The sequence below is a fragment of the Papaver somniferum genome, chromosome 6 (assembly GCF_003573695.1).
Source record: "Papaver somniferum cultivar HN1 chromosome 6, ASM357369v1, whole genome shotgun sequence".
Classification (NCBI taxonomy): Eukaryota; Viridiplantae; Streptophyta; class Magnoliopsida; order Ranunculales; family Papaveraceae; genus Papaver; species Papaver somniferum.
In genome coordinates this window covers 78,760,120-78,783,695 of record NC_039363.1, presented here as the reverse complement: position 1 = coordinate 78,783,695, position 23,576 = coordinate 78,760,120, and the positions used below count along the sequence as shown (strand labels likewise).

The following is a 23,576-nucleotide window of genomic DNA, read 5'->3' as shown; positions in this document are numbered from 1 at the left end:
TTTACACAACATGATTATTGAGCATGAACGTTGAAAAGCGGGGGTCAAACAACCATACCAAATATTCCGTTCAGCAATCTGTATGGACAACTCCAATACAATTCCAAGAGAATCAACTAGACTGTCAGACTCAATCAAGAAAAAGTATCCAAGAGTTATATCTCAATTTCTCAATGTAATCAGCAAATCAAACAGATAGAATCCACGAGCCTGATTATTATGAGAAACAACTTGAATGGTACCAAAGACCAATATTCAAGTATCAATCAATTTCAATCAACAACCAAGGGTTGGATTTACCAATTGCTTGAACTATGCACAACCTGTGATATTTCAATTATATAAACAAATATAATGCAGAAAAGAAATAACACAGACACCAAAATTTTTGTTAACGAGGAAATCAAAAATGCATAAAAACCTCGGGACCTAGTCCAGATTGAACACTACGCTGTATTAATCCGCTACATACAATAGCCTACTACAAGATTAACTTCGGACAGGAATGTATTTAATCCCTAACCAATCTCAGACTGATCGAGGTACAGTCGCGTTCCTTATGCCTCTGAATCCCAGCAGGACTCTACGCACTTGATTCCCTTAGCTGATCTCACCCACAACTAAGAGTTGCTACAACCCAAAGTCGAAGACTTATAAACAAGTCTGTCTCCCACAGAAATGTCTATTCTGATAGATATATCTGTCTCCCACAAAAATACCTATGAAGTTTTGTTCCGTCTTATGATAAATCAAGGTGCACAGAAACCAATTGATAATCCGGTATTATATTCCCGAAGAACATCCTAGAAATATCAATCACCTCATAATAAATTAACTATATGGTAGTAGAACAAGTTATTGTGGAATCACAAAGAATGAGACAAAGAGCTTTGTGATTACTTTTTATATCTTACCTATTAGAGATAAATCTCTAGTCAATCTTAGAGAAGATAGTACTAAATACGATAGAACAAGTAAGATCAGAACATGCAACTACAGAGAAAATATATGGATCTGGCTTCAGAATCCCAATGAAGTCTGTAAGTCATTAACCTAAATGGTTTTAGGAAAAACTAGGTTAATGAACCGATTATAGTACGCAACTAGTATCACAAATGAGGTGTGGGGATTAGGTTTCCCAGTTTCTAGAGTTCTCCTTTATATATCTTTCAAATCAGGGTTTGCTTAGTTAGTTAGAAATAAATCATTCGTTATTCACCGTTAGATGAAATCCTGGTTTAAAATGCAAGCTAAGTTTTGCTTGAAACCAAAGCAATATCTCTCCATCGTTAGATGAACTTAGATTGTCACACACAAATGAAATATACTTCATTTAGATATGGGTGACCGTACCTAAACGTGTATTCTTAGTTGGTTCAATAGTAGTCAACCAAGGTTAGCTATATGAACACTTTTGTTTAATACACATTCATCTAACACATCTAGATAAACTATGATCAAATATAATCAAAGGATCTAATGGTGTTATTCATAGAGTTGTTCAATTTTTCATTATCTTATAGTAAAATACATGAACGAATCGAACCAAAATCGGATTCATTCGGAAGAATCAATTCATGAACATTTAAGCCACGGTTGCAAAGATTGCATTCCTTATTATATAGATGTATTTGTTCATTGGTATGAAATCATACTTTACCGATTTAATATCTTGAACCACTAAAGTTTGCAAACGGGTATGCAAACTTAAGTTCTTTGGACATTGGTCACAAGCTAACAGTTTACAAACGGGTACGCAAACTTTAGCTCTTGACCGAACTCAGTTAAAACCATTTGCGAACGGGTACGCAAACTTGGTTCCCGGACTTCAACAGTTAAATCAGTTTGTGAACGGGTATGCAAACTCAAGTACCCTGACTTAAATAGTTGGATAAGTTTGCGAACGGGTATGCAAACTTCCGGTCCTGAATTCCGTCAAAACAGTTTGTACACTAAGTACACAAACCGTAATGTATCCAGACTTGGGTTTTAGCTCTTCACTCCCATTTATATCATTGAAATATTCTTCGAAGACGACAATGGATGTTTCACACACACCATTAGTTAATAAGCAATTTTCAAGTGATCGAATGATAAATACGAAACTTTCCATGTCGACATCAAATGATTGTCTCACATAAATCATGTAAGATGTTTCAAGGCAATTTCCACATGATCATATTTTGACATAAAGTCAAGAATAATGATGAATATAGCTAAGACAGAAAGCCATCAACATGTATTTCGAGAAATAGATAAGCGAGTTATACTCAACTCGAAATATCAAGTGTGTATGATACGAAAGACTATGTCGTATACGACTTTTGTCTTAATAGGAGATAAGTAAGAATAGAATATACTTCTGAGGATAGATAAGTTTTAGTCTCCACATACCTTTTGTTGATGAAGTTCCTTCGAGTTCTTCAGTAGATCGTCTTCAGTCGTAAGCGTTGTGAAGTCTAAAGCTCAACTATACACTCTATCCTAGTATGGAACTCATATAGGTAGACTATAAATCCGGACTATAGTTTTTATCAACTAAACATGACAAACAAGCTTTAGATAGCAACGCTTGCGAGTTCGACCGAGAAATGATCTAACAAACGTCGGGATAGGGATTGAGGTAGAGTTGTTCCTATTCTGATTCCATAGCCTACAGATAATACTCTTGTTTTTATGTCAAGTCTAAAAAACCTTGAAATGCACCTTAAACTAAGAACTGATCTTATGACGCAAATTGTTGTGCGTCCTCATAGAGGAGACCAAGCATAACCGGGATCCCATGCAGTAGACTCATCTAGTTTAGAGGGTTCAGATGTAGAATACGTGGTACTTCCATCATCAGGTGGAGAATATGAAGATAAAGACTTAGACGAAGAAGTTTAGCCTGGTCAAAACGAGGATGGTGCATTTGATTATTATAGAGAATACAATGACCAAATTCCAAATGACTTAGAGCATGCAGGTGAACATGCTTTGACGACGGATATGAACATGATGGAGATGATGATGAGGATGATGATGGTAATGGGGATGACAAAGATGATGAGTACGAGGACGAAGATGAGGATGATGAATGATATTTTTCATTTATGGTTGTTGCACTTTAAGACCTAAAAGTTTGAATCCTACAGGTAGAAGTTTGAATGAACGTTAATTTTTTTTCGCTTTCAATTATGTTGTGCAATATATGTGTTTTAATTTGATGGGCATGTGGTTTATAATTATGACATGTTAGTTGCTTATTTCAGTCTAGTTATACAGTAGTTGCAGTCGCATGGTCAATTCACTTAGTCTACTTATACAGTAGTTGCAGTCCTATGGTCACTTCTCTCAGTCTACTTATACAGTACTTGCATTTGTATGGTCACCTCACTCAGTCTAGTGATACAGCAGTTGCAGTCGTACGGTCACTTCTCCCAATCTCTAGTTACAATATACGCATTTGTGTTACAATCGAAACAGTAAAGTATTTATCCTGTAAAAATAGATCACACATAGTTCGACCATGAACACATCAGTTCGACCAACTTTCTTCTCTATCTACGATTATAAACACTCCCCTTGTCCTAATTGTTATTTACAAAACAACACCTTCCTTTTAAAATTATGGTGGATAATACTCTGGAAGAAGATGACGTGATTATTAGTTTATGGGTCGATGTTTTTCTAGAGAATGATGATGGGAGTTTAAGTAAGAAATACCACAAACATTTGGGACCAGATGCTATAAAAGTTTATTAGAACTACCGGGAACCCAAACCAACGAACGATTAGTTATCTTCAGGAAAGATTGTGCATAATCATTTCAGATGTGAGAGATTATGTATCGCTGCGAAAAGTATTATACCTCTTCAGGCCACCTTGCACTCCCATAATCGTAAGTAAGTGAATTATTAAATAGTTGATTTGTAAGTTGATATTGTTTTCTTTTGTTGTAGGAGGAGGAGACTAAAAGAACTTATAAAAAAAATGTTTGGGGAGAAAATTACAGTTTTATAACTGCTACTTTTATCACTGCTACTTTTATAGCTGCTACTTATTGTTGAAAAACAACTTCTTTGAGTATAATCTGGAACCCACACAAGATGTTGATTCTGAAGGTTCGGATGAAGAGTAAATAAGTAAGATAATAATAGGTTTTGTGGGTATATCTCTCTGTAAAAACTCACGAGACAGAACTCGTCCATTAGGGTTGCCTAATGGTTTAAAAAGGCTTGTCGTACATGCTCAATGTAATCGTTATTTTTACGAAAGTGAATTAACAAGTATACATTATTAATAAAGCACATTACATCAGTTTAATCAAATTCAAACTCTTAAAATGAAAACAACAATACCTATTAATTATTGAAATAACATATTACATCAGTTCATATTCAAACTCACCCATCAAACTTAAACATAACAACACTTAATCAGTTCATTCCACCAAATTACATCCAGGACATTTCCAAAATCGCTTTCCATATGTTTTCTTTGCTACAGACCGATGCCTCTTTTGGTAATCTAGGTGCAGCTGTCTTTGGTGTTGTAATTAGAGATCATTAAATCAGGTACTTGGTTCAATCATTGGAGGGTTGGGGACTTCCACTAACTATATTGCTGAGGTATATGCAGTAGTTAATGCAACTGAATTGGCAGGTGCTTGGAATTTGCAGAAGATTATCATAAATTCTGACTCTAAAACAGTGTTGAACAAATTTGCTAGAAATCAGATACCCTAGTTCATAAGAACAAGATGCATGAATGCAATTAAAAATCTCACTATAATCATATTTTCACATTGTTTTAGAGAAGCCAATTTCTCTGCAAACTGTGCTGCCAAAAATGGAACTAAACTATAAGGAGGAGAAAGGCATATATACATTGGAAGACCTACTTGGTTGAAAAGAATTGAAATGCCTGGATTGACCTATTACAAAGTTAGTTAAGTTGTCTCTTTTTCTGTTAAGTTTAGGTGTGTCAATTTATGCTAGTATAGCCAGATCTTAATTTTGTTTGATTTTCCCTTCCTTATTGTAATTCTCATTTTAAATCAATAAAATTATATGATTCAGCAAAAAAAAAAAAAAAATCAGACCGATGCATTTCCATAAAAAAGTTGCAACCAGGGGTTTTTCATTCAATCCCTTGTTTGTATTCAAACTCCAAATTCTCTTTAAGCTTGAAGCTTTTGCAGAGTTTATCAACTTCTTTTTGTTTCATTGCATCCTCCAATAATTGTGCATCTTAAGGACAGTTAGGATATTCACATTCCAAGTACCTAATTTTCTCTGGTAATGACTCAATTACCTTCTCGATGCCGGTGCAACCTCGTTGTAGGCATTTTGAATACATCAAGGGGCATTCCATCAGACTATGGTTATCCATGAAACATAATGGACAAACCTCTTTTGCTTCTGCACAAACTATTTGTTTTCCTTTGCTGGACGAACTGTTTGATTACATGGTTTAGAGGGTCGGTTGAGAGTGATTTTATTTTTTTATGTTTAGAAAAAATGATTTACGTTAGTATAGTTTTATAACAAAATATCCAGTCGTTGGGCGCGAGCTCCAATAAATGTAGCCGTTGGGCCTAAGTTCCAAAAATAGATCAGTGAGCCACAAACGTAGAGTATATACCCACACGACCCATTTGGAAGACACACTCACGAAAAATATTATATCCTAAAGAACACTTCGATTTTTCTAAAAGATGGATCAATCGTATGTGAATCCTGCAGAGTTTACAATAGAGGAATATTTATCTCTATATCGAAACTTGGTTTTATTCTTTCCGGTTAGGGGGCACGAATGCAGGAAAAATGGTATTCCCAGTCTGGAAATGCGGGGGTCTAACAACCACACCCAACAATTCGTTTGGCAATCTGAGAGGACTTAATCAAATATACTTTCTAGAGAATCAACTAGACAGTCAGACTCAATCTAAGGTAAAGTATATCAAAGAGATTAATATCTCTAACTCTTAATTCAATCCGTAATCAACAAATAGAAATCTGCAAGCCTGATTGAATATAAGAAGAGTTAACCTGTGATATTTCAATTATATAACAAAGTATAATGCGGAAAATAAATAACACAGACACCAGAATTTTGTTAACGAGGAAACTGCAAATGCATAAAAACCCCGGGACCTAGTCCAGATTGAACACCACACTATATTAAGCCACTAAAGACTCTAGCCTACTACCAATTAACTTCGTACTGGACTGTAGTTGAACACTAATCAATCTCAATCTGATTCAAGGTACAGTTGCTTTCCTTATGTCTCTGATCCTAGCAGGATACTACGCACTTGATTCCCTTAGTTGATCTCACCCACAACCAAGAGTTGCTACGACCCAAAGTCGAAAACTTGATAAACAAATCCGTCTCACAAAAAAAAGTCTATAGATTGAATAAATATGTCTCCCACAGAAATACCCAAGAGTTTTGTTCCGTCTTTTGATAAATCAAGGTGAACATGAACCAATTGATAACCCGGTCTTATATTACCGAAGAACAACCTAGTATTATCAATCACCTCACAATAATATTAATCGAATAGCGAAACAAGATATCGTAGAATCACAAACGATTAGACAAAGATGTTTGTGATTACTTTTATCTTGCCTATCGGAGAAATTAATCTCGAGTCAATTATTTCAGTTGTACTTAATACGATAGAATCGGGTAAGTTCAGAACACGCAACTACAAATAAAATAGTTGGGTCTGGCTTCACAATCCCAATGAAGTCTTTGAAGTCGTTATCCTACAAGGTCTCGATAGAAACCTAAGGTTAAAGGAGAATCGACTCTAGTTTATGCAACTAGTAACACACAAGAGGTGTGAGGATTAGGTTTACTTGTTGCTAGAGTTCTCCTTTATATAGTTTTCAAATAAAGGTTTGCAATCTAAGTTACCTTGGTAACAAAGCATTCAAATAGATGAAAACCTGATTAGATTCAAGCTAATATTTTTCAACCGTTAGATCGAACTTAGCTTGTTATACACAAATGAAATGTACCTTCATTTAGGTTTAAGTAACCTTACCTAAAAGTGTACACCATGTTGGCTCAACCGTAGTTAACCGAGGTTAGCTATATGAACACTCTCATATCAATTCATCTTAACCATAACTAGTTCAAATGACTCAAATAAAACTAGTTAAAGAGTTGTTCAATTGCTATATTATCATAGAATTATACAAGAACGCAATTGAAACAAAACCGGTTTGATACACTCGAATCAATACATGAACATTATAGCCACGGTTTGCAAAGATTTCATTCCTTATTTTATAAATGTTTAAGTTCATGTACACAAAAAGTAACCACCTAAGTATACGTACGGGTATGCGTACTTAAGTAATCGGATTTGAGTTTGTTTTGGTTTTCAAACTCAGAAGAAATTCACGGACGTGAACTTTCCGTTAGTATGTTTGCGGGTATGCATACTTTGGTAACTGGTTGAGTTGGTTTTTGATTTCCAAACTCAGCAAAAATTCACGGACGTGAACTTCCTCCAGTATGCGTACGGGTACACATACTTAGCCAGTCTCCATCAACCATTTAGTAGACACATGTATACATTTGGTTCCCGTTTTTGGACTTATACACAAATGTGTGAACACACTATCTATAATACAAAACAGAATGGATTTTTGAGCTTGGACAGTCGGATAACATTTCAAGAGACAAACGTTGCATCCGACCATCCCTGTCTCATCCCAGCGAAAGACATCCAACGGTCGTCGTTTCTGTAACCCTTCTCATTATGAATCCAAATTTATTAATCTTTAATTATTGCATCACCTCTTAACTCAATATTTCAAAGAAACATTAAATGAAATCATAATATATCATATATGCATTAATTGGATTTAGTGGTGGCATGATGAACCTAATGGGAATTGAGATTTATTTATTTATTTTTATTCATAACTCATAAGTGAGATATGCATACACATTATTACTTAAATTATCGTGTTCGTTTTTGGATAATGTATATGAATAATTTTACAATGTATATAGACATTATGTTCGCTTAAAAAAAATAGAAAACTATCTTGCAAAGGAAGATGATTTAACGTCCGGACAAAAGAAAATTACACCAGTCAGATATCATATTAAAGCAGTGCCGTTACGACACGGGCTATCTCTAGATACTTATTAGAACTCCATGTTAACCCTATGTTGTGCCGTAACGGCACGGGTTATTTCTAGTATGCTTATATCCAAAGATGGTTACATGATTCTAAGCTCTTTATTTCAATCATTGAAACATTCTTAGAGGATGACAATAGTCGTTTTCACACACTATTAGCATCAAAGCAATTTTCAAGATATTGAAATAACCATTATCGAAACATTCCAAGTCTACACCAAATGATTGTATCACATAAACCATGTAAGATGTTACTCGGAAATTTTCACATGACAAAAGATGAACTTAGTCGAAGTGAAAGCTTGTCGACACATATTTCGAGAAATATGTAAGCGAGTTAAACTCAGCTCGAAATCTCAAATGTGTATACAGAAAACTATATCGTAATACGACTTATGTCTCAATATAGGAGATAGAGTAGAAATAGACTTTCCAAGTGATAGATGAGTTCAAGTCTCCACATACCTTTTGTCGATGAAGTTACACAAGCTCCCCTTAGTAGTTCTTCGTCTTCAAATGATGAAATCCGTGAAAACTAAGCTCAACTACACAATATATGTCCTAGTCCAAGACATCTATAAATAGGATAGAAATCAAGACTTATAGTTTTGATCACTAACATTGCCAAACATGCTTGATATAGCAACGCATGAGAGTTCGACCGAGAAATGATTTAACACAGTCAATCTCATTGGCATATCATTCTTGAGTATTTCTTCTCAGAAACAGGAAAACTGAACAATCATAATACAATTGGATTGTTCCTTTGATATGCAACAATAGCCGATGCAGTTGACGAATTCACTGCTTTAACATTTAATATCAATCGATATCGACTCAGGGGTGAAAACAATGAAGAGGTAATATCAACATCTCTCCGAGAATGGAGAAGATAGAAATGAACTGATTTTCGTTACGAACCTCATTTCAATATCATTAAGGTGATGCAAAGAGTCAACCCATTTGCAAATAGAAATCGTCCACGACGTTATGATGTTAGAGCAGGGCATTATACTACTTAATGAAGGTGTTGCATAAAAAAACCTCATTTGAAAATTTCATTCAAAAAAAATGTTTTGACAACACACAATAGTCGGATGAGCGGTTGTAATTTCAAGTTATTAATGAACACTTTTGTTAACATCTCTCTAATAACATTTACATCAACGGTGACCAACATAATACAACACCAGTGCTGGTGTTAGTTCAAAATAAAAGAGATGTTGGTGTTAATTCCAAAAAGAGAGTCGTTAGTGTCAATTTCTAAAAATAGAGCCTTTGTTAACTCGATATATAAACCTTTCATTAATTCAAGCAACAAAAACATTAATTTAACTAAACAACAATTTTAATTAATACCACAAATACAAGAACTAAAAACTAAAACAACACTTTTTATTAAAATTAGACTGACTCGAAATAAAAAACTAAACTCAATTAAGGGATAACTATTAGAGGTGGATAACTTCATCATCTTCTGAATCTTCAATCCTGATTGCATTCATCATCTTCAAAATATCCTTTTGCTTACGTCGATAATATTTTCGCTCGTAAGGAGCTAACTTACTTAGATCCATATCCATAATTGCATTATCTTGATCTAATTTCATTTGATAATTCTGTTGTCCGTGCATTTGATAAATCGCTTGTTGGTGCATTTGATAATTCTGTTGCTGATGCATTTCATAACTTTGTTGTTAGTTAGACGTCCAAACTGCTCGGAGATGACCTTCTTGTTCCGCTTTGATAGCTTCATTCCTCGATCGTGTTTCCTTAACGTACTATAAATATTTGCACTATGCTGATCTTGTCTTCTTCCATCTTAATCGAAGAACTTCTCCCATCGCCTTCCCCGAATATACATTGCTCGCGATCCTTCTTCAGCCTAGCTTCCCATTTGAATTTTTTAGTTCCGACAGGCCTATCCGGATACTTGTAATTCCAACGAGTCTGTTTATTAGGCATTACTTCTACCTCATCTTTGACTGGTACAAAGTTATGATGGCTATCAAGCATGGCACTATTTTTTGCGGCAATACGCTGAGTTTCAACAATCCATAACAAGCATCAAACTTGAGTGATTGGCCTCGTGTACAAAATATTATGTTAAAAAAAAAGTTAATTACCAAACATCACTAAACGGAAGAAAATTAATAAAATGGTAGAACTTATCAAATCTTCATGTGAAGCACCGCTTGTAGTTTGCCCATATATAATGTTAAGTATTCACACAAATTCTCTGCAATCTTTTTTAGTAGTTTTCATCTTTGTTTTTAAGGAACTGGGATCCCTTTCATTAGGATTGTCGTTCCGATCGACGAAAATTTCATGAATACTTTCTAGAAAAGAGATGTTTTTTATTTTGCACCAATAATCTCATCACAACTCACATAAATGTATGCAATGGTAAGATCAATTTCTTCTTTTTGAACAAAATTATCAACCACTTTGAATCAAATTAAAATATAAGAACTTGAGTATTAGAAGGTTAAGAAAATATCAAATAAGTATAGTAGAAGAGAGATAAAAAATCAAATAAACTTTATTGATTTGGACAAGTTTGAATTGAGAATTAGAGTTACCTTATATAGACATTTTTCTCAAATTTTGAAAAAAATAAATGTTGGGATCCAACGACGGAGAAAATAGAGCCGTTGAGAATGACGGATGGTTAGGATCGGGTGTGAGCTAAGTGTAAACGATACAAGGTCAAATAGATAAAATTTAGGAAAGGGGAACTTAGTTTCTGTGTAAAATGTCACGGATAGTGAGTATCCGTTTCAACTGCCAAACGAATACTCAGTTTCCGTAAAGCAAAAAATTATACGTATAAACTCATGTGATTTCCCTTCTCTACAACCCGGATCATATGTGATACACTTTTAAATGTAGCTAAGGTATATCGCTACACTTAAGCTACACGGAAGACCATAATGGTTGGATTTCGGTGCAGTTAAGCTATAGCGAAGGAAAAAGGGAAATGTATAAAATAGTCATAGAATTAGCACCTGATTTGAAAAATATTCCTAATATTACAATCCATTAACAAAAGAGTCACACTTCCGTTAAAAGGGGTGTTAACTAGATGGGACCTACCGGGTCAGAGTTAAAATCAGGCGGCCATTTACCCTAATGTCCCTAACCGGACCATATTTCATCAGATACCGTAGATCGAGTTAGTATCGATCTAGAGAATAACCTTTGCGGCCAGGATTCATTACATGTTGCACCCTACATCTAGCGATTGACGGAACTCTAGGAAATACACATGGATAGAATTAGTCAAATAAGAAAAACTTAGAGTTTTCATTTTTCGACTCCATCTTCTTCTCTGCCTTATCTCTCTCTAAACTCTCTTTGAAAAAATGGCGATGCTCTGATACTTGAGAGAAGAAGAAATATTCCGAGTGGTTTTCATCGCAAACATACCCTAATAGCCGACTGTAGTTCTTGTGTATGATTTTGATCCATATGTAGTGATATTTTCTGAAGATTTTCAAGCAGAGAAGGTGACTGGTTGTTCAATCTGGTGTTTTCTTAAAAGATATCGTCACAATGTACGCGACATCATGAGGTTGGTAATCAAAACATGTTTCAGTCAATTTCATATTAGATTTCAGAAACCCTAATTTTTTCGATTTTGGGGATTTTCTTCATAAACCCTAAAAACTGAAAATTGGGTATTTTCATTGCCTTTTTCGTAAACCCTAATTACAATCAATTGGGTATTTCATCTGTTTCTTATTTGTGTATTGAATTTTGTTATGTCTCTGTGCAGGAAATATGTGAAGAACCCAGTAAGAAGTTTTGGGGTTGAAGAAACTGATACAAATAAGGTTAGACTCTTTGATAATGTAAGTGTATATTCTGGTGGATTGACTGGTTTTAGTGATGTTGTTCATGATGCATACCAGTTACCACCTATTAAGAAGGTGAATTTGACTTGGTTCAGTGAGACAGACCCATTCTATATTGGTAATGATGATGAATTTTTTGAAATGTGGGATAAAGGAGTAGTTGAAGTTGATGGGTATATTCATCTGTACATGAATGTTACAAATATGAGGGTTCCTCTTAGTGATGAATTCCCTTCCAGATCTTGTTTGTCAGTTTCAAAGAGTCTTTATTCAACACCTGAGAAAGTGAAGAGTACATCAAGGTTACACATTGAAAGAGGTGCAACACCAGTGAATCTTGACCCAGCTACTTTTTTAACGCCTAAGAAGAGGATCTTGTATAGTGAATCTCCTGAGCTATTAAGGAGAAATCCTAGACTGTTGAAGAAGTCTATTGGTGCAGTAATAGGAATTTTGGGTAATGTCAGTGGTAAGAAGTTATTTTTTAATGTGGATGATGATGAGGTTGTGGATGCTGAAATATCAGATGAAGTAAGACAGTTAGCGTTGGAGTATGAAAACATACAACTGGAAAATAATGAACCATATGTCTGTCATCCCATTGATGATTGTAGAAGTCCAGTGGCTGATGATGCAGAGTTGGGTATTGCAGTGTATACTGATTTTGTGAACAACTACTTTGATGGAATGGACTATTTTGATTTCCTATATCCACAACTATATAGAAAAAAGGGAAATGCAGGTAATGTTTCTATCTCACTAGGTTGATTGTCTGTATCTCTTTATCTGCATTTTAACTTATCTTTATTTTGTTGTAGATGAAGCATCAAATGATAATAATTGTGGTGTTACTGAGGAGTATGACCCTAAAGGAAAAGCACCAATAGTTGATGTACCATCTGATGCTGACATTAGTGATACTTCTAGTGGCTCTGATTCTGAAGATGATGAAGGGATTTTATCAGTTCAAGTGCTTGCAGAGGATGATGGTAATGAAACGGTATGGGTCAATCAGTATGAGAAAGTTTGGGGGGAACATGTAGAAGCTGCTGAAAAGACTAACTGAATTTGATGATCACACTGATAATACTGAGCAATTTGTGGATGTTGATACCATGTTTGTGGGGATAGAGTTTATGGATAGCCAAGACTTTAAGAGGCACTTAAGGGAATATGCAATGAAGGAAAAGTTCCAGTACAGGTTGAAGCCTAATGATAAGGAAAGGATTAAAGTAAATTGTAAGTATAACAAGTCTCAGGGTTGTGAGTTTTTTATATATGCAAGTGTTAGATGTCATGAACCTACCTTCATAGTTAGAAAGTTCAACCTGGAGCATACATGTGTGACTTAAGGTTTAACAAGAAATAGGACAACAAATGTAGAATTTGTAGCTCAGTTTTTGTATGATAAGTTGAAGAATGGAGACCCAATGCCAAATCCTTTCAGTTTACAAGACCAATTGCACACTACTCATAATACCAGTGTTCCATATCATGTGGCTTGGAGATCTAGAACAAAGATACTAGAAAGAGTAAATGGCAGTTATGAAGAGTCTTACAGACTGGTTCCAACATTTTGTGATATGGTAGATAAAACCAACCCTGGGTCTATGACAAACTATACATATAGAAGGTGAGTTCCATTTTTTTGACACTTTTGTAACTGTGAAATTGAACATCAATGTATATAGTTAGGTGTTTATATGTTTCATGTTTTATTGCAGTGTTGATGGCTGCTCTGAGTCTATGAAAATTGCCTTTGCAGCACCACTGAAAGCATTTCATGCTGGTTGTAGAAATGTGGTTGGGCTTGATGCTTGTCACTTGACTGGAAAGCATGGTGGGTGTCTGATGGCTGCAACTGCTTTGGATGCAGAGAATAGGGTACTGCCATTGGCTATAATGGTTACTATAAATGAAGTTGGTGAAAACTAGCACCTGTTTTTGAAATGGTTGAATCCCCATATAATCAATCACCCTATAGGAAAGCTTACTTTCATCTCAGACATACAGAAAGGGTTGTTAGAAAGCATTTCTGAATTATTTCCAGATCATAACCAAAAATACTGTTTCAGGTAAGATTGGTTGAGTTTGTTTGTTATATGTTAACATGGTTTCAGTGGTTTTATTGTTTTTTATATGTTTGCAGACATATGTATGCAAATTTCAAGAAATACCACAAAGGTACAAAGCTACATGAACTAGTATGCAATGTTGCACTATGTTACAAGGAAAGACATTGGAAAGTAAGTCCTTCAACAACATTATGATATTTGAGATTCCTAGAATTTTTCCTTGGTTAATTCATAATGTTACTCTTATGACTAGGTCAACATGGATGAGCTTGCAAAGTTGTCTACAGCAGGAACAACATACATGATGAGGGAACTTCCAAAACAGTGGTCTGGGGCATTCTATGACCAATCCACAAGCTCTGAGCACACCAACATCAACTTCTGTGAGTCCTTCAACAACATGATTGGCCAATGAGAGACAATCTCATTTGTACTCTTGGAATGATGTATGGTCAACTACTTATGGGTATGTTTTATAAAAGAAAAGCTGAGGCTGATAAGTTGGAACTTGGACAGTTGGTGCCTAGTGTTTTGAAGTTGATCAAGAAGATGCAGAAATGCACAGGTCACTTGAGAGTTAATGGAGAAGTTTATGGCAGGTTATATGAGGTGAAGAACATTGAAACCAATATTCTATTTCAAGTTGATATTGTTGACAAAACTTGCAGTTGCATTCAGTGGCAACTTAGAGGAATTCCTTGCCTACATGGTGTATGTGTACTGATGGACATGAGAATTAATTGGGATGAGTGAGTTTTCTTCCCTACTTTGTTTATGTTTTTTCATATATAATGGCTCTGTTTCATATTGAATGGATCTGTTTCATATTGAATGGGTCCTTTATTATTGATTCAGGCAACATTAATGATTTTGTGTGTTTTTTGGTGGCAGTTATTGCAACAGCTGCCATCTGGTTGATGCCATGAGAGCTACTTATGCTCCTGAGATGGGTTTATTGCTAGGCAGAGAAGAATGGGATGAGGTAATTAACAACTTTACCCTTACTGCACATGTCCTTATATGTAATTTACCTTTTTGTTTTTGGAATCTTTCACTTTATGGAAAATATTTCTTTATTAATCAGGGTTTCCTTCTCTTCCCTTTCTCTTATCTCTTTCTCTTCTTTTCTCTTATTTCTTTCTCTTTCTCTCTTGTTTCATTGTGCAGCCAGAAGACAGTTTCAAAATGAGACCTCCTATTGACATCAGAAAACCAGGAAGACCATGTAAGAAGAGAAAGAGAGCTTATGATGAAGGTCACACAGAGAATAAGGTTAGAAGTTGTACAAGATGCAAGACAATTGGGCACAACAAGAGAACATGTGCTGGTGCACCTGTTAGATCTAATCCATAAGGAAAGAGGCAGAGAACCATGGTTCAAGGAGGATATCACTCCACTTCTTATCCATATCCAACTGAACATAGTACCAGTAGGAGAGGTAGTATATCTACAAGAGGAACAAGAGGAACAAGAGGGAGAGGAGCTGCTTCATCTTCATCTGCTGTTGCTGCATCATCTTCTCAACCTACACATGTTGTTGCTGCATCATCATCAAACACAACAGGTGGTATAGGATCCAGAGGAGGTAGAGGTTCAAGAGGTGGTAGATGAAGGTATGGCAGAGGACTGCAGGTGCATCAAACACTGTCACAGAGTATTGCAGGTGTTGGTGATCTGACTCAAACACTTTCTCAGACTTTCACTGTTCCAAAACCTAAAGGAAAGAAGGTTACTGTTCCTGCTACTCAATAAGTAATGTTGTATGTTCTAGAGTATGGTTTTTTGTTTTTGTTTTTAAGACTACTTTTGTTACTGCATCAGTTTGCAGCAGTTGGTTAGTTATCTTTTGGATGGTGAACTCAGTTTTGTTACGATCTTAATGTTAATATGCTATGTTATGTTATTTTGATGGTGTCAGACTCATGAAATGTTCTTTTTATTGTAATTGTATCTCATTACATTTGTAGATCTTCTATTTGCTTGAATAATTCTGCCATTTTCAGGGATGTCTGTTTTACATTGGATTTTGCTGCTTTGAAGACAGCATCAGACATCCATTGAAAATCAAGACAGTTGGAGCATTTGAGGTAAGCAATGTTATAGTTGTGTACATTCTGGCAAAAGAAAAGCATTGCAGTTCCCTTACACTTCTTCTTCTTGCAGGGTCGGTTCTTCCATGGACAATTGTGGTGCATATGGCTATTCTCACCACAAGCAAAGCAGGAATGTGGAGTTGGAAGTTGAACTTTCATGGATCTTTTTTGGTTTGTGGCATCTGCAAACCACTCAAAGTACGAGCATATTGAGCATCTCAAGAACTTCTCAGCAACATGATCTTTAGTTTGATCTTTCAACGACTTTCTTACTCCATTGCAAGGTACGTTTTTACACCTTGAATATATCCATGGACAGTCAATAGGATCATGCATTCCAATCTCACATAAACAACAAATGATGTTGATGCTGCTTGATCCATCAACCACTCTACTGCTGCTTGCATCATTTGAATTGCTGCATATTTTACTTTTTCCTCCACCCATTTTTGGTTTGAACATGTTATGTTTTGGTTGTTGGAATTGAATGATGGGTATGAATGTGTGCAGGGTATATAAAGAACTGTAAAAGATGACCGTTGGGAACGATCTGATTTTCTGCCACGTCATCGTCTGCCACGTGATCGATCTGCCAGACACGTCATCAAGTGGTTAATCCCAGTTAAATATGTTGAGTTAGGATAGAGGGCATTTTGGAAACATTTAACATCGTTTTTTTCTTGAAAAACCGTTATGTCGCCCAAACCATGACTGTTTTGTAGATGATTAGCAAAAGTACGATGAATTTGTGACTGAATTAGAAAAAGTATGACCATTTTGTAAATGGCCCAAGGAAAAACCCTGCCTTAACATTTAGTTGTCTTAAATCTGAATGAGTTCGATACTACCAATCTGAACTATCTGAATGGGTGCGTCTTACTCCCTCCGCCCCAAATTAGATGAGCTAGTTGTAGTTTGCACAATTTTTAAGGCAAGGAGGAAAGGGGAGTATGTTTAAGTATTTTTTTTACAAATATACCCTTATGGATAATAACTAGTAAAATTTAGAAATGATTTATCTCTTAAACTATACCACGGTTTTTCGTAAATTTTATACCGTTGAAAAGCATTTTAAAACACCTACTTAACGAATATAAATATGGATATCAAATTATGCATATTTCTTATATTAACAATAATCAATTAAAATAGTAGTTTTAGAAATATCCCCTTGATTAGAGAGATGACTCATCTATTTTGGGACAAAATTTAAAACCAACTATCTCATCTAATTTGGGACGAATGGAGTAATATCAATTTGGGAACTCAAAAAACACCGATTTCCAAACTCGTTTTAGTTGTCCAGAATCGGTTTGGACTGGAGCGTCACCCAGTCTCATGTTGGTCTGAGTCGTAGTTTTCCTAAGCACAAGGGATAGGTGATTATATCAGCCCGACTTAGCAATGAACGTTTCTGATAAAGAACAGAACTTTTTCATACGGTGCTGAAAGGAGCAAGTGACAATGGCTCAGATTCTTAACCTACGGTCTCCACTTCAAACCCTAAACGCTTCTTCCTTAAAAACATCATCACCATCATCCTGGTCACCATGTTCATCTCAATTAAGATTCTCAACATCTTATAGTCGAAATCAAACCAATAAATGGACATCCCTTCAACAAAAACTCAATTACAGAAGCAGATTTTCTTGTTTCTTCTCATCAAACAATCGCAAAGAGGTTACTTCCTTACCTTTTTTTTTTCTTATCATGTTTGTTAGCAACCATAATTTAGGTTTTGCTGTTTTGTTTGATTTTGTGAAAATTGGGTTGTAGTAGGGTTTCAAAGTGATGGAAAATTGAGTAAAGGTGAAAAGTTATCGATACTTGATGCAAAATTTAGTTTCAGTGTACAATAGCTAATTGGGTTATAGTTCTGAAAATCATTGAGGAATATGTTAGGTTAACTCATTTTCCAAAGACGCCATTATCAGTATTTACCTTGAGTATGGTATTGGAAAGGGATTATCATTATTTATTGAAATGCTTACAAATGACAATATTGATTAAATATTGTTGATTGTTTTCACTACAAAAGATAGAGCTATATCTTCTTAATTGATCTTAGTTTGAACTGCGATTTGTCAGTTTTATATCCAGTAAGCATGGTAGGTGCCTACTATTGTTCTCTACCTCTGATACAGGTCTCTGATGGTTTTTGCGAGTTCCAATTCTGTGTTATTAACATTAAAGCAAGATTGTTACAGAAAGATTTCCAATCCCCTACTAGTGTCTTCTTAGCAAAATTTACCTTATTGTAGCCATCAAGCCAACGTCCTATTGAAGGGTTCTATTTTTCCTACATTGTGGGCGAACAGTTGTGAAGAAATGTTACTTTCTTTAGTTCCAATCGTCTACCGTATACACTTTAGAGGAAGCCGTCAGACTTTGGCTGAATGTTTGGTATATACATATGAGGCGTAATGGTTTTCCTTTAATTTCTTACATGTATATGCCTTAAGGAGTTCATCAGTTTGTAAAGAGATTATAGTGAACTTACTGTGAGATTTATCTTACAAAGTGAGAATCTGAGCAAATATACCACATAAAACAGAATCATAAGGGTCACCTCGAACATTATATTGCTGAACATGATACAACAGACAGGAGATATGGCAGCAGTGTGAAATGTGTCTAATGCGAGCAAAAATGATTATAGAGATAGATTGCATATAGCTTGTCAGAAAATCTCGTATATCCCAAACATTTGCAGGTGTTCTAGTATGTTTTTGTACTGTTTGATATGTGCAGTATTATGTAATTGAGCAGTTGACAGACTGAAGCTCGAAGCCGCAAGCAGTTTATGAATCTATAATTCTTAATCTAAGCTACTTGTTCTGCGGTACAGAAACTGAGTTAGCCATCCTTTCAGGAATAAATGAATAAGAAGTGGCCTATATCCATGTGAATTTGCAGTTGCTATATGTTATACGTTTTTTCATAAGTTAAGGCCGACAGTTTCTCCTCTATAAATACTTTACCTTATTCAATTTTCTCCCTGCAGGACCAAGCTCGGAAAGCTTTAGAAGGTGCTCTTGGAGGAAAGAAGATGGAGTTTGAGAAATGGAACAAGGAAATACAGAAAAGGGAGGAGAGCGGCGGTGGGGATGATGGCGGTGGTGGAGGTGGTTGGTTTGGATTTGGTGGGTCAAATGACGATCATTTCTGGCAGGAGGCGCAACAAGCTAGCCTTGCAATTTTGGGTATAATTTTGATGGTAAGTTTTATCACCTCCTTGGTTGAACTATGTTAGTTTCTTCTACTGTATTGAGCTATATATCCACTTCTCTTTGTATATGCAGTATCTTGTGATAGCAAAGGGAGAAGTGATGCTTGCTGTTGTATTCAACCCATTGCTTTATGCTTTGAGGGGAACGCGAAATGGATTCACATATATAACCTCACGTGTTTTGGGAAAGATATATCGTGGCAGTTCTGTTGATACTTCTGATGATGTGCCTAAGGAGAACGTCTATACACAGTTGTCTGCTAAAGAAAGTGTGATTGGGAAATGGGGAAGTGACTGAGATCTTTTCTCTCTGCTGCAAACAACACTTCTATTCTATAAATTGATGTATTAGAATATAGTGTTAGAGTTCGATAAATATTAGAGCAGATTAATTTTGGTAATATTTTATATTTTGCACGAACTTGGTAAAAACTCTTATCATATGTTATATAAAGTTCAGTTTTCGGTGTTATGATGTACAAATTGATTTGGCTTCTATTTTTCTAGTCGAACTCAACTAACAGTCTTCATAGAAAAAAAAGAACCCAACTAACAGTGTCTGATTGCTAGTTTTCCTCCTCCGAGTCCACTGTGGCTCAAGCTTGCCTTTTGTTCTATATTGCCTATGTCATTATTGCTACTAATTACTTTGCTTATTTGCAACTCAAACATAATCATGTTGTTGGATTTTTTCAAGAACAGGAACAGGCTGATCATCATCTACTTCACCATAACCAAAATCCTGATGAGAGTTTCTTACTATTTGTTGATGGCCACAAGTCTGGCAACCTTAGGCTATATTATGTGGAATAGTCTAGAAATAATAACACTGATGAGCCTGTTTCACCAATATATAACATAAGTTTATTTTAAAGTTCATAACCGTAAACTTGTGAGGACTCTTCCTGATTTTGACAGAAGGCATTCATTTGTTGATTCATGCAATGGTTTGATTTATTACTCAAACAATGATTATGTTTGATTTATTACTCAAACAATGATTATAATTGGGGTAACACTCGTGTACATTTCTTAAGTATGATAATGTCCTGACTGGATACGGTTACGATTTGTTCAACCAGTTAATGCAAAGTCTGTAGAATCTACTACCACTAATGTTCTCCGGACAACGTTAATTCAGTGAATCCCAAAGACATGAGCAAATGCCTGAACAAAAATATGCAATTGCTATGAGAGCCTGTAGTATTACAGGGATGTGTTTGCTTGGCTCGGCACAGACTTGCACTGTGTGATACTTAAAATAAGCAAGCTAGAGGCGAGCCAAAAGAAGTGTGTTTGGTTAACGCCGGTTAGGCTCTCGCTTCAATTGATCAAAAGGCGTGGAGTGACCCATTGCATTGATCCATCATGTTTCATGATCTATTTTAGATCCAAAATCAGCTAAAGAACTGGTCAAAGGAAAATTTTAGTTTCTGTTTTTGTTGGAAAATGAGATGTAAAGGTCCTAGAATCTTGGTCTGCTGAGTGGAGGGAAGGAAAGCCACATTGCAGCACAATTGTTTTGAGTTTGCAACCTTCAACTTTTCTCTCCACACCTTTCATTTGTTCTCTCTCAAAAACTTCAGGATCACCACATGACCGTTTCCTCTCAATTCTCTCCCTATCAAATCTATCTCCGTCTTGTCTCCACCCATTAACATTTACACAAAATTTTAAAATTGTGTTAAGAAAACCGGTTTCTCTTTTCTTTCTTTTTTTCCCTTTAGTTTTCAATTCATTTTGAAGCTTGTGTTTTGTCTTGTTAGTTGGTTTCTTGATTATTGCTTTTGTTTCCTTGGGTAGAGAGGTTTGTGCTACTTTTGTGGGATTCTTTGATAAAATTGTCTCTTTAACTTTTTTCTAGACATTGTTTTATTATTTATTTGGTGATTATTTTTCGTTTTTCCTTTCTAGGATTCTGTCATTATGTTAATTTGCTGAAGGGTGTTGCCTTTAGGTTTGGCTATTAGTTGTTGATGTCTTTGTGAGTTTGGGTTCGTTGAAGGCAAATTTAAGAGATGGGATTGGATAAAGATAAAGATGGTGAAGAGGAAGTTCATAAAACAGAAGAAGAAGAAGAACTTAATAGACAAACGAGTCAGGCTTCATTGGATGTAACAACAGATCAAGAGGATGATGAAGAAGATGATGAAGAGCGAACAATCGAGTTGGGTCCTCAGCGCACCCTCAAAGAACAACTTGAAAAGGATAAGGAAGATGAGAGTCTAAGGAGGTGGAAAGAGCAGCTTCTTGGGAGTGTGGACTTGAATTCTGTTGGAGGTATTCAATTTCTTTTTCTCAATACTAAAGAAATTATTTGGGGTCATATGTCAAGGTCATTGAATGATACTCCCTATTGAGACCACATTTAGTGATCTTGATTTTTGGTTGGTGCATTGTCACTTGTTGTTGGTTACATTATTTGATGATTTTATGTATTATTTTACATTGTGTTTGTGGTTTTCTCTTGTCATAGAAACGTTGGACCCAGATGTGAAGATTTTGAGTCTTTCAATCAATTCCCCTGGTAGAGATGCGATTGTTCTTCCAATTCCTGAGGAAGGAAACCCCAAGGGATTATGGTTTACTTTGAAAGAAAATAGCCGTTACAGCCTTGAGTTCTCTTTTAAAGTCAGCAATAACATTGTATCTGGCCTGAAATATACCAACACAGTATGGAAAACTGCTGTCAAGGGTAAGCTCTGCCACTTCTCTAATTGCCTCCCTATCATACGGTAACACTCCGTAAATATTGTTATAGATTGTTCCCTGTCTTCAATATTATTAACAGATATCGTACACGAAAAGAAGGTACTCAATTCGAATTTAGACCTATTGTTTCCACACTCTAGAGAATGATTGGAAGTGCTACATTTGGGTTTTGGATTCATGTAATTCTTTTTTGCAAGTTGATAACAAAGGCAGGTCATGTAATAAAAGAATTAACTGATCAAAAGGAATCACTAAATTACAATGACAGAAGGCAAAAAAAAGAAAAGAAAAACGACATACCCGGACCAGATGGTATTTATTAGTTTTCTGAATGGTTTAGATCCATGGTCATATGTTGTGGGGAGGATGTTCTGTACTATTTCATTTGCTGTATGACATCTCAATTTCGTTCAGGTGGTTGGCATTTGTCCACCTTAAACTTGTGCATATCTGTGTAAGCTAAGATCGAGTCATTTTATTCACTCAAGTGTCTTTTCTTAATTTTCAGTGGACAGCACAAAAGAGATGCTTGGGACTTTCAGTCCGCAGGAAGAGCCTTATAAACATGAAATGCCTGAAGAAACCACACCTTCGGGTATATTTGCTAGGGGACAATATTCAGCAAAAACAAAGGTATATAATTCTCAGCCGGAACCACTTCTACTTTCAACTTAACCCATAGTTATCTAATACACTGATGCATAGGCAAATAATCAGTTCATGTAAGGTATGTTGATTTTCTTGAAGGGACCCAATATACTTAACATTTAGTCACTAAGATAAGTCGCCTTCGTACGCACATTACCCATATTCGTATACGCTGAAGAATTGTTTGCTCAGGGTTGAAATTCTCTAAGAATCATTAATCATTCTCAGAAGTTTATTGTTTTGGGATTAACAAGGATCCGGTATACTTGCTGCAGTTTTTGGATGATGATAACAAGTGCTACTTAGAGATCGACTACACTTTTGATATTCGTAAAGACTGGGCATCTAGATGAAACAAGAGCCACAAGAATTGTTTGTCCTTGCCAGTATCTCAAGGTTATGATCTCTCGTTCAATACGTCAACCCTAAATATTTCTTCTATACTACAAACCTGCTTGCACTCTAATATGTAGTAAAATAGATGCATACACATCTTTCTAATAAGAACAAGCTTAGCTTGTCTAGGTTATTCATGTGCTTCTTGTCTACCCTGCAATGCCTTCATATTCAATCAATTCCGTTTTCGTCGAAGTCTAAATCTTTTCTTTTCTGTGAAGCTTTATATTGATATATGTATGAATGAGACCCATATTATGTGTAGCAGACTTGTAAAATTTGAAAGCAGAAGCAATACAGTGGGAAATGAATGTCTTTCTGTTAGTCTTAACTTTTTTCTTCTATTCTGCTTTTTCTAACTTGATTACTCCTCATGATGAAACAACTAGTTAAAGATATCTCCTTTTCTCCTTTTCT

General features: G+C 35.6%; 5 protein-coding genes and 1 long non-coding RNA gene across 6 annotated transcripts; all 6 read left to right on the top strand.

Moving 5' to 3' along the window:
- The first annotated feature begins 11,494 nt into the window (after positions 1-11,494).
- Positions 11,495-15,842, top strand: LOC113285786. The gene is made up of 8 exons (XM_026534551.1): positions 11,495-11,723; positions 11,928-12,748; positions 12,825-13,639; positions 13,731-14,081; positions 14,156-14,252; positions 14,335-14,830; positions 14,973-15,063; positions 15,249-15,842. Exons 1-3 carry the CDS (start codon positions 11,719-11,721, stop codon positions 13,070-13,072), a joined length of 1,074 nt encoding a protein of 357 aa, XP_026390336.1. The 5' UTR covers positions 11,495-11,718; the 3' UTR covers positions 13,073-13,639; positions 13,731-14,081; positions 14,156-14,252; positions 14,335-14,830; positions 14,973-15,063; positions 15,249-15,842.
- Positions 13,143-14,496, top strand: LOC113290963. Its single transcript, XM_026540546.1, has 6 exons — positions 13,143-13,245; positions 13,360-13,639; positions 13,731-13,930; positions 13,991-14,081; positions 14,156-14,252; positions 14,335-14,496. Exons 1-6 carry the CDS (start codon positions 13,143-13,145, stop codon positions 14,494-14,496), a joined length of 933 nt encoding a protein of 310 aa, XP_026396331.1.
- LOC113290962 lies at positions 14,526-15,434 on the top strand. The gene is made up of 3 exons (XM_026540544.1): positions 14,526-14,830; positions 14,973-15,063; positions 15,249-15,434. The coding sequence occupies exons 1-3, from the start codon at positions 14,526-14,528 to the stop codon at positions 15,432-15,434; spliced, it is 582 nt and encodes a 193-aa protein (XP_026396329.1).
- A 264-nt stretch (positions 15,843-16,106) lies between the features above and the next one.
- Positions 16,107-16,972, top strand: LOC113285785. Its single transcript, XR_003328940.1, has 3 exons — positions 16,107-16,168; positions 16,245-16,458; positions 16,685-16,972. It is a non-coding gene; the product is annotated as an uncharacterized LOC113285785 (long non-coding RNA).
- A 595-nt stretch (positions 16,973-17,567) lies between these two features.
- On the top strand, positions 17,568-19,926 carry LOC113288084. The gene is made up of 3 exons (XM_026537027.1): positions 17,568-17,854; positions 19,179-19,391; positions 19,477-19,926. The coding sequence occupies exons 1-3, from the start codon at positions 17,639-17,641 to the stop codon at positions 19,699-19,701; spliced, it is 654 nt and encodes a 217-aa protein (XP_026392812.1). The 5' UTR covers positions 17,568-17,638; the 3' UTR covers positions 19,702-19,926.
- Positions 19,927-21,051: 1,125 nt separating this feature from the next.
- Positions 21,052-23,503, top strand: LOC113288083 (rho GDP-dissociation inhibitor 1-like). The gene is made up of 5 exons (XM_026537026.1): positions 21,052-21,210; positions 21,318-21,683; positions 21,880-22,098; positions 22,624-22,748; positions 23,039-23,503. The coding sequence occupies exons 2-5, from the start codon at positions 21,422-21,424 to the stop codon at positions 23,114-23,116; spliced, it is 684 nt and encodes a 227-aa protein (XP_026392811.1). The 5' UTR covers positions 21,052-21,210; positions 21,318-21,421; the 3' UTR covers positions 23,117-23,503.
- The last annotated feature ends 73 nt before the right edge of the window (positions 23,504-23,576 follow it).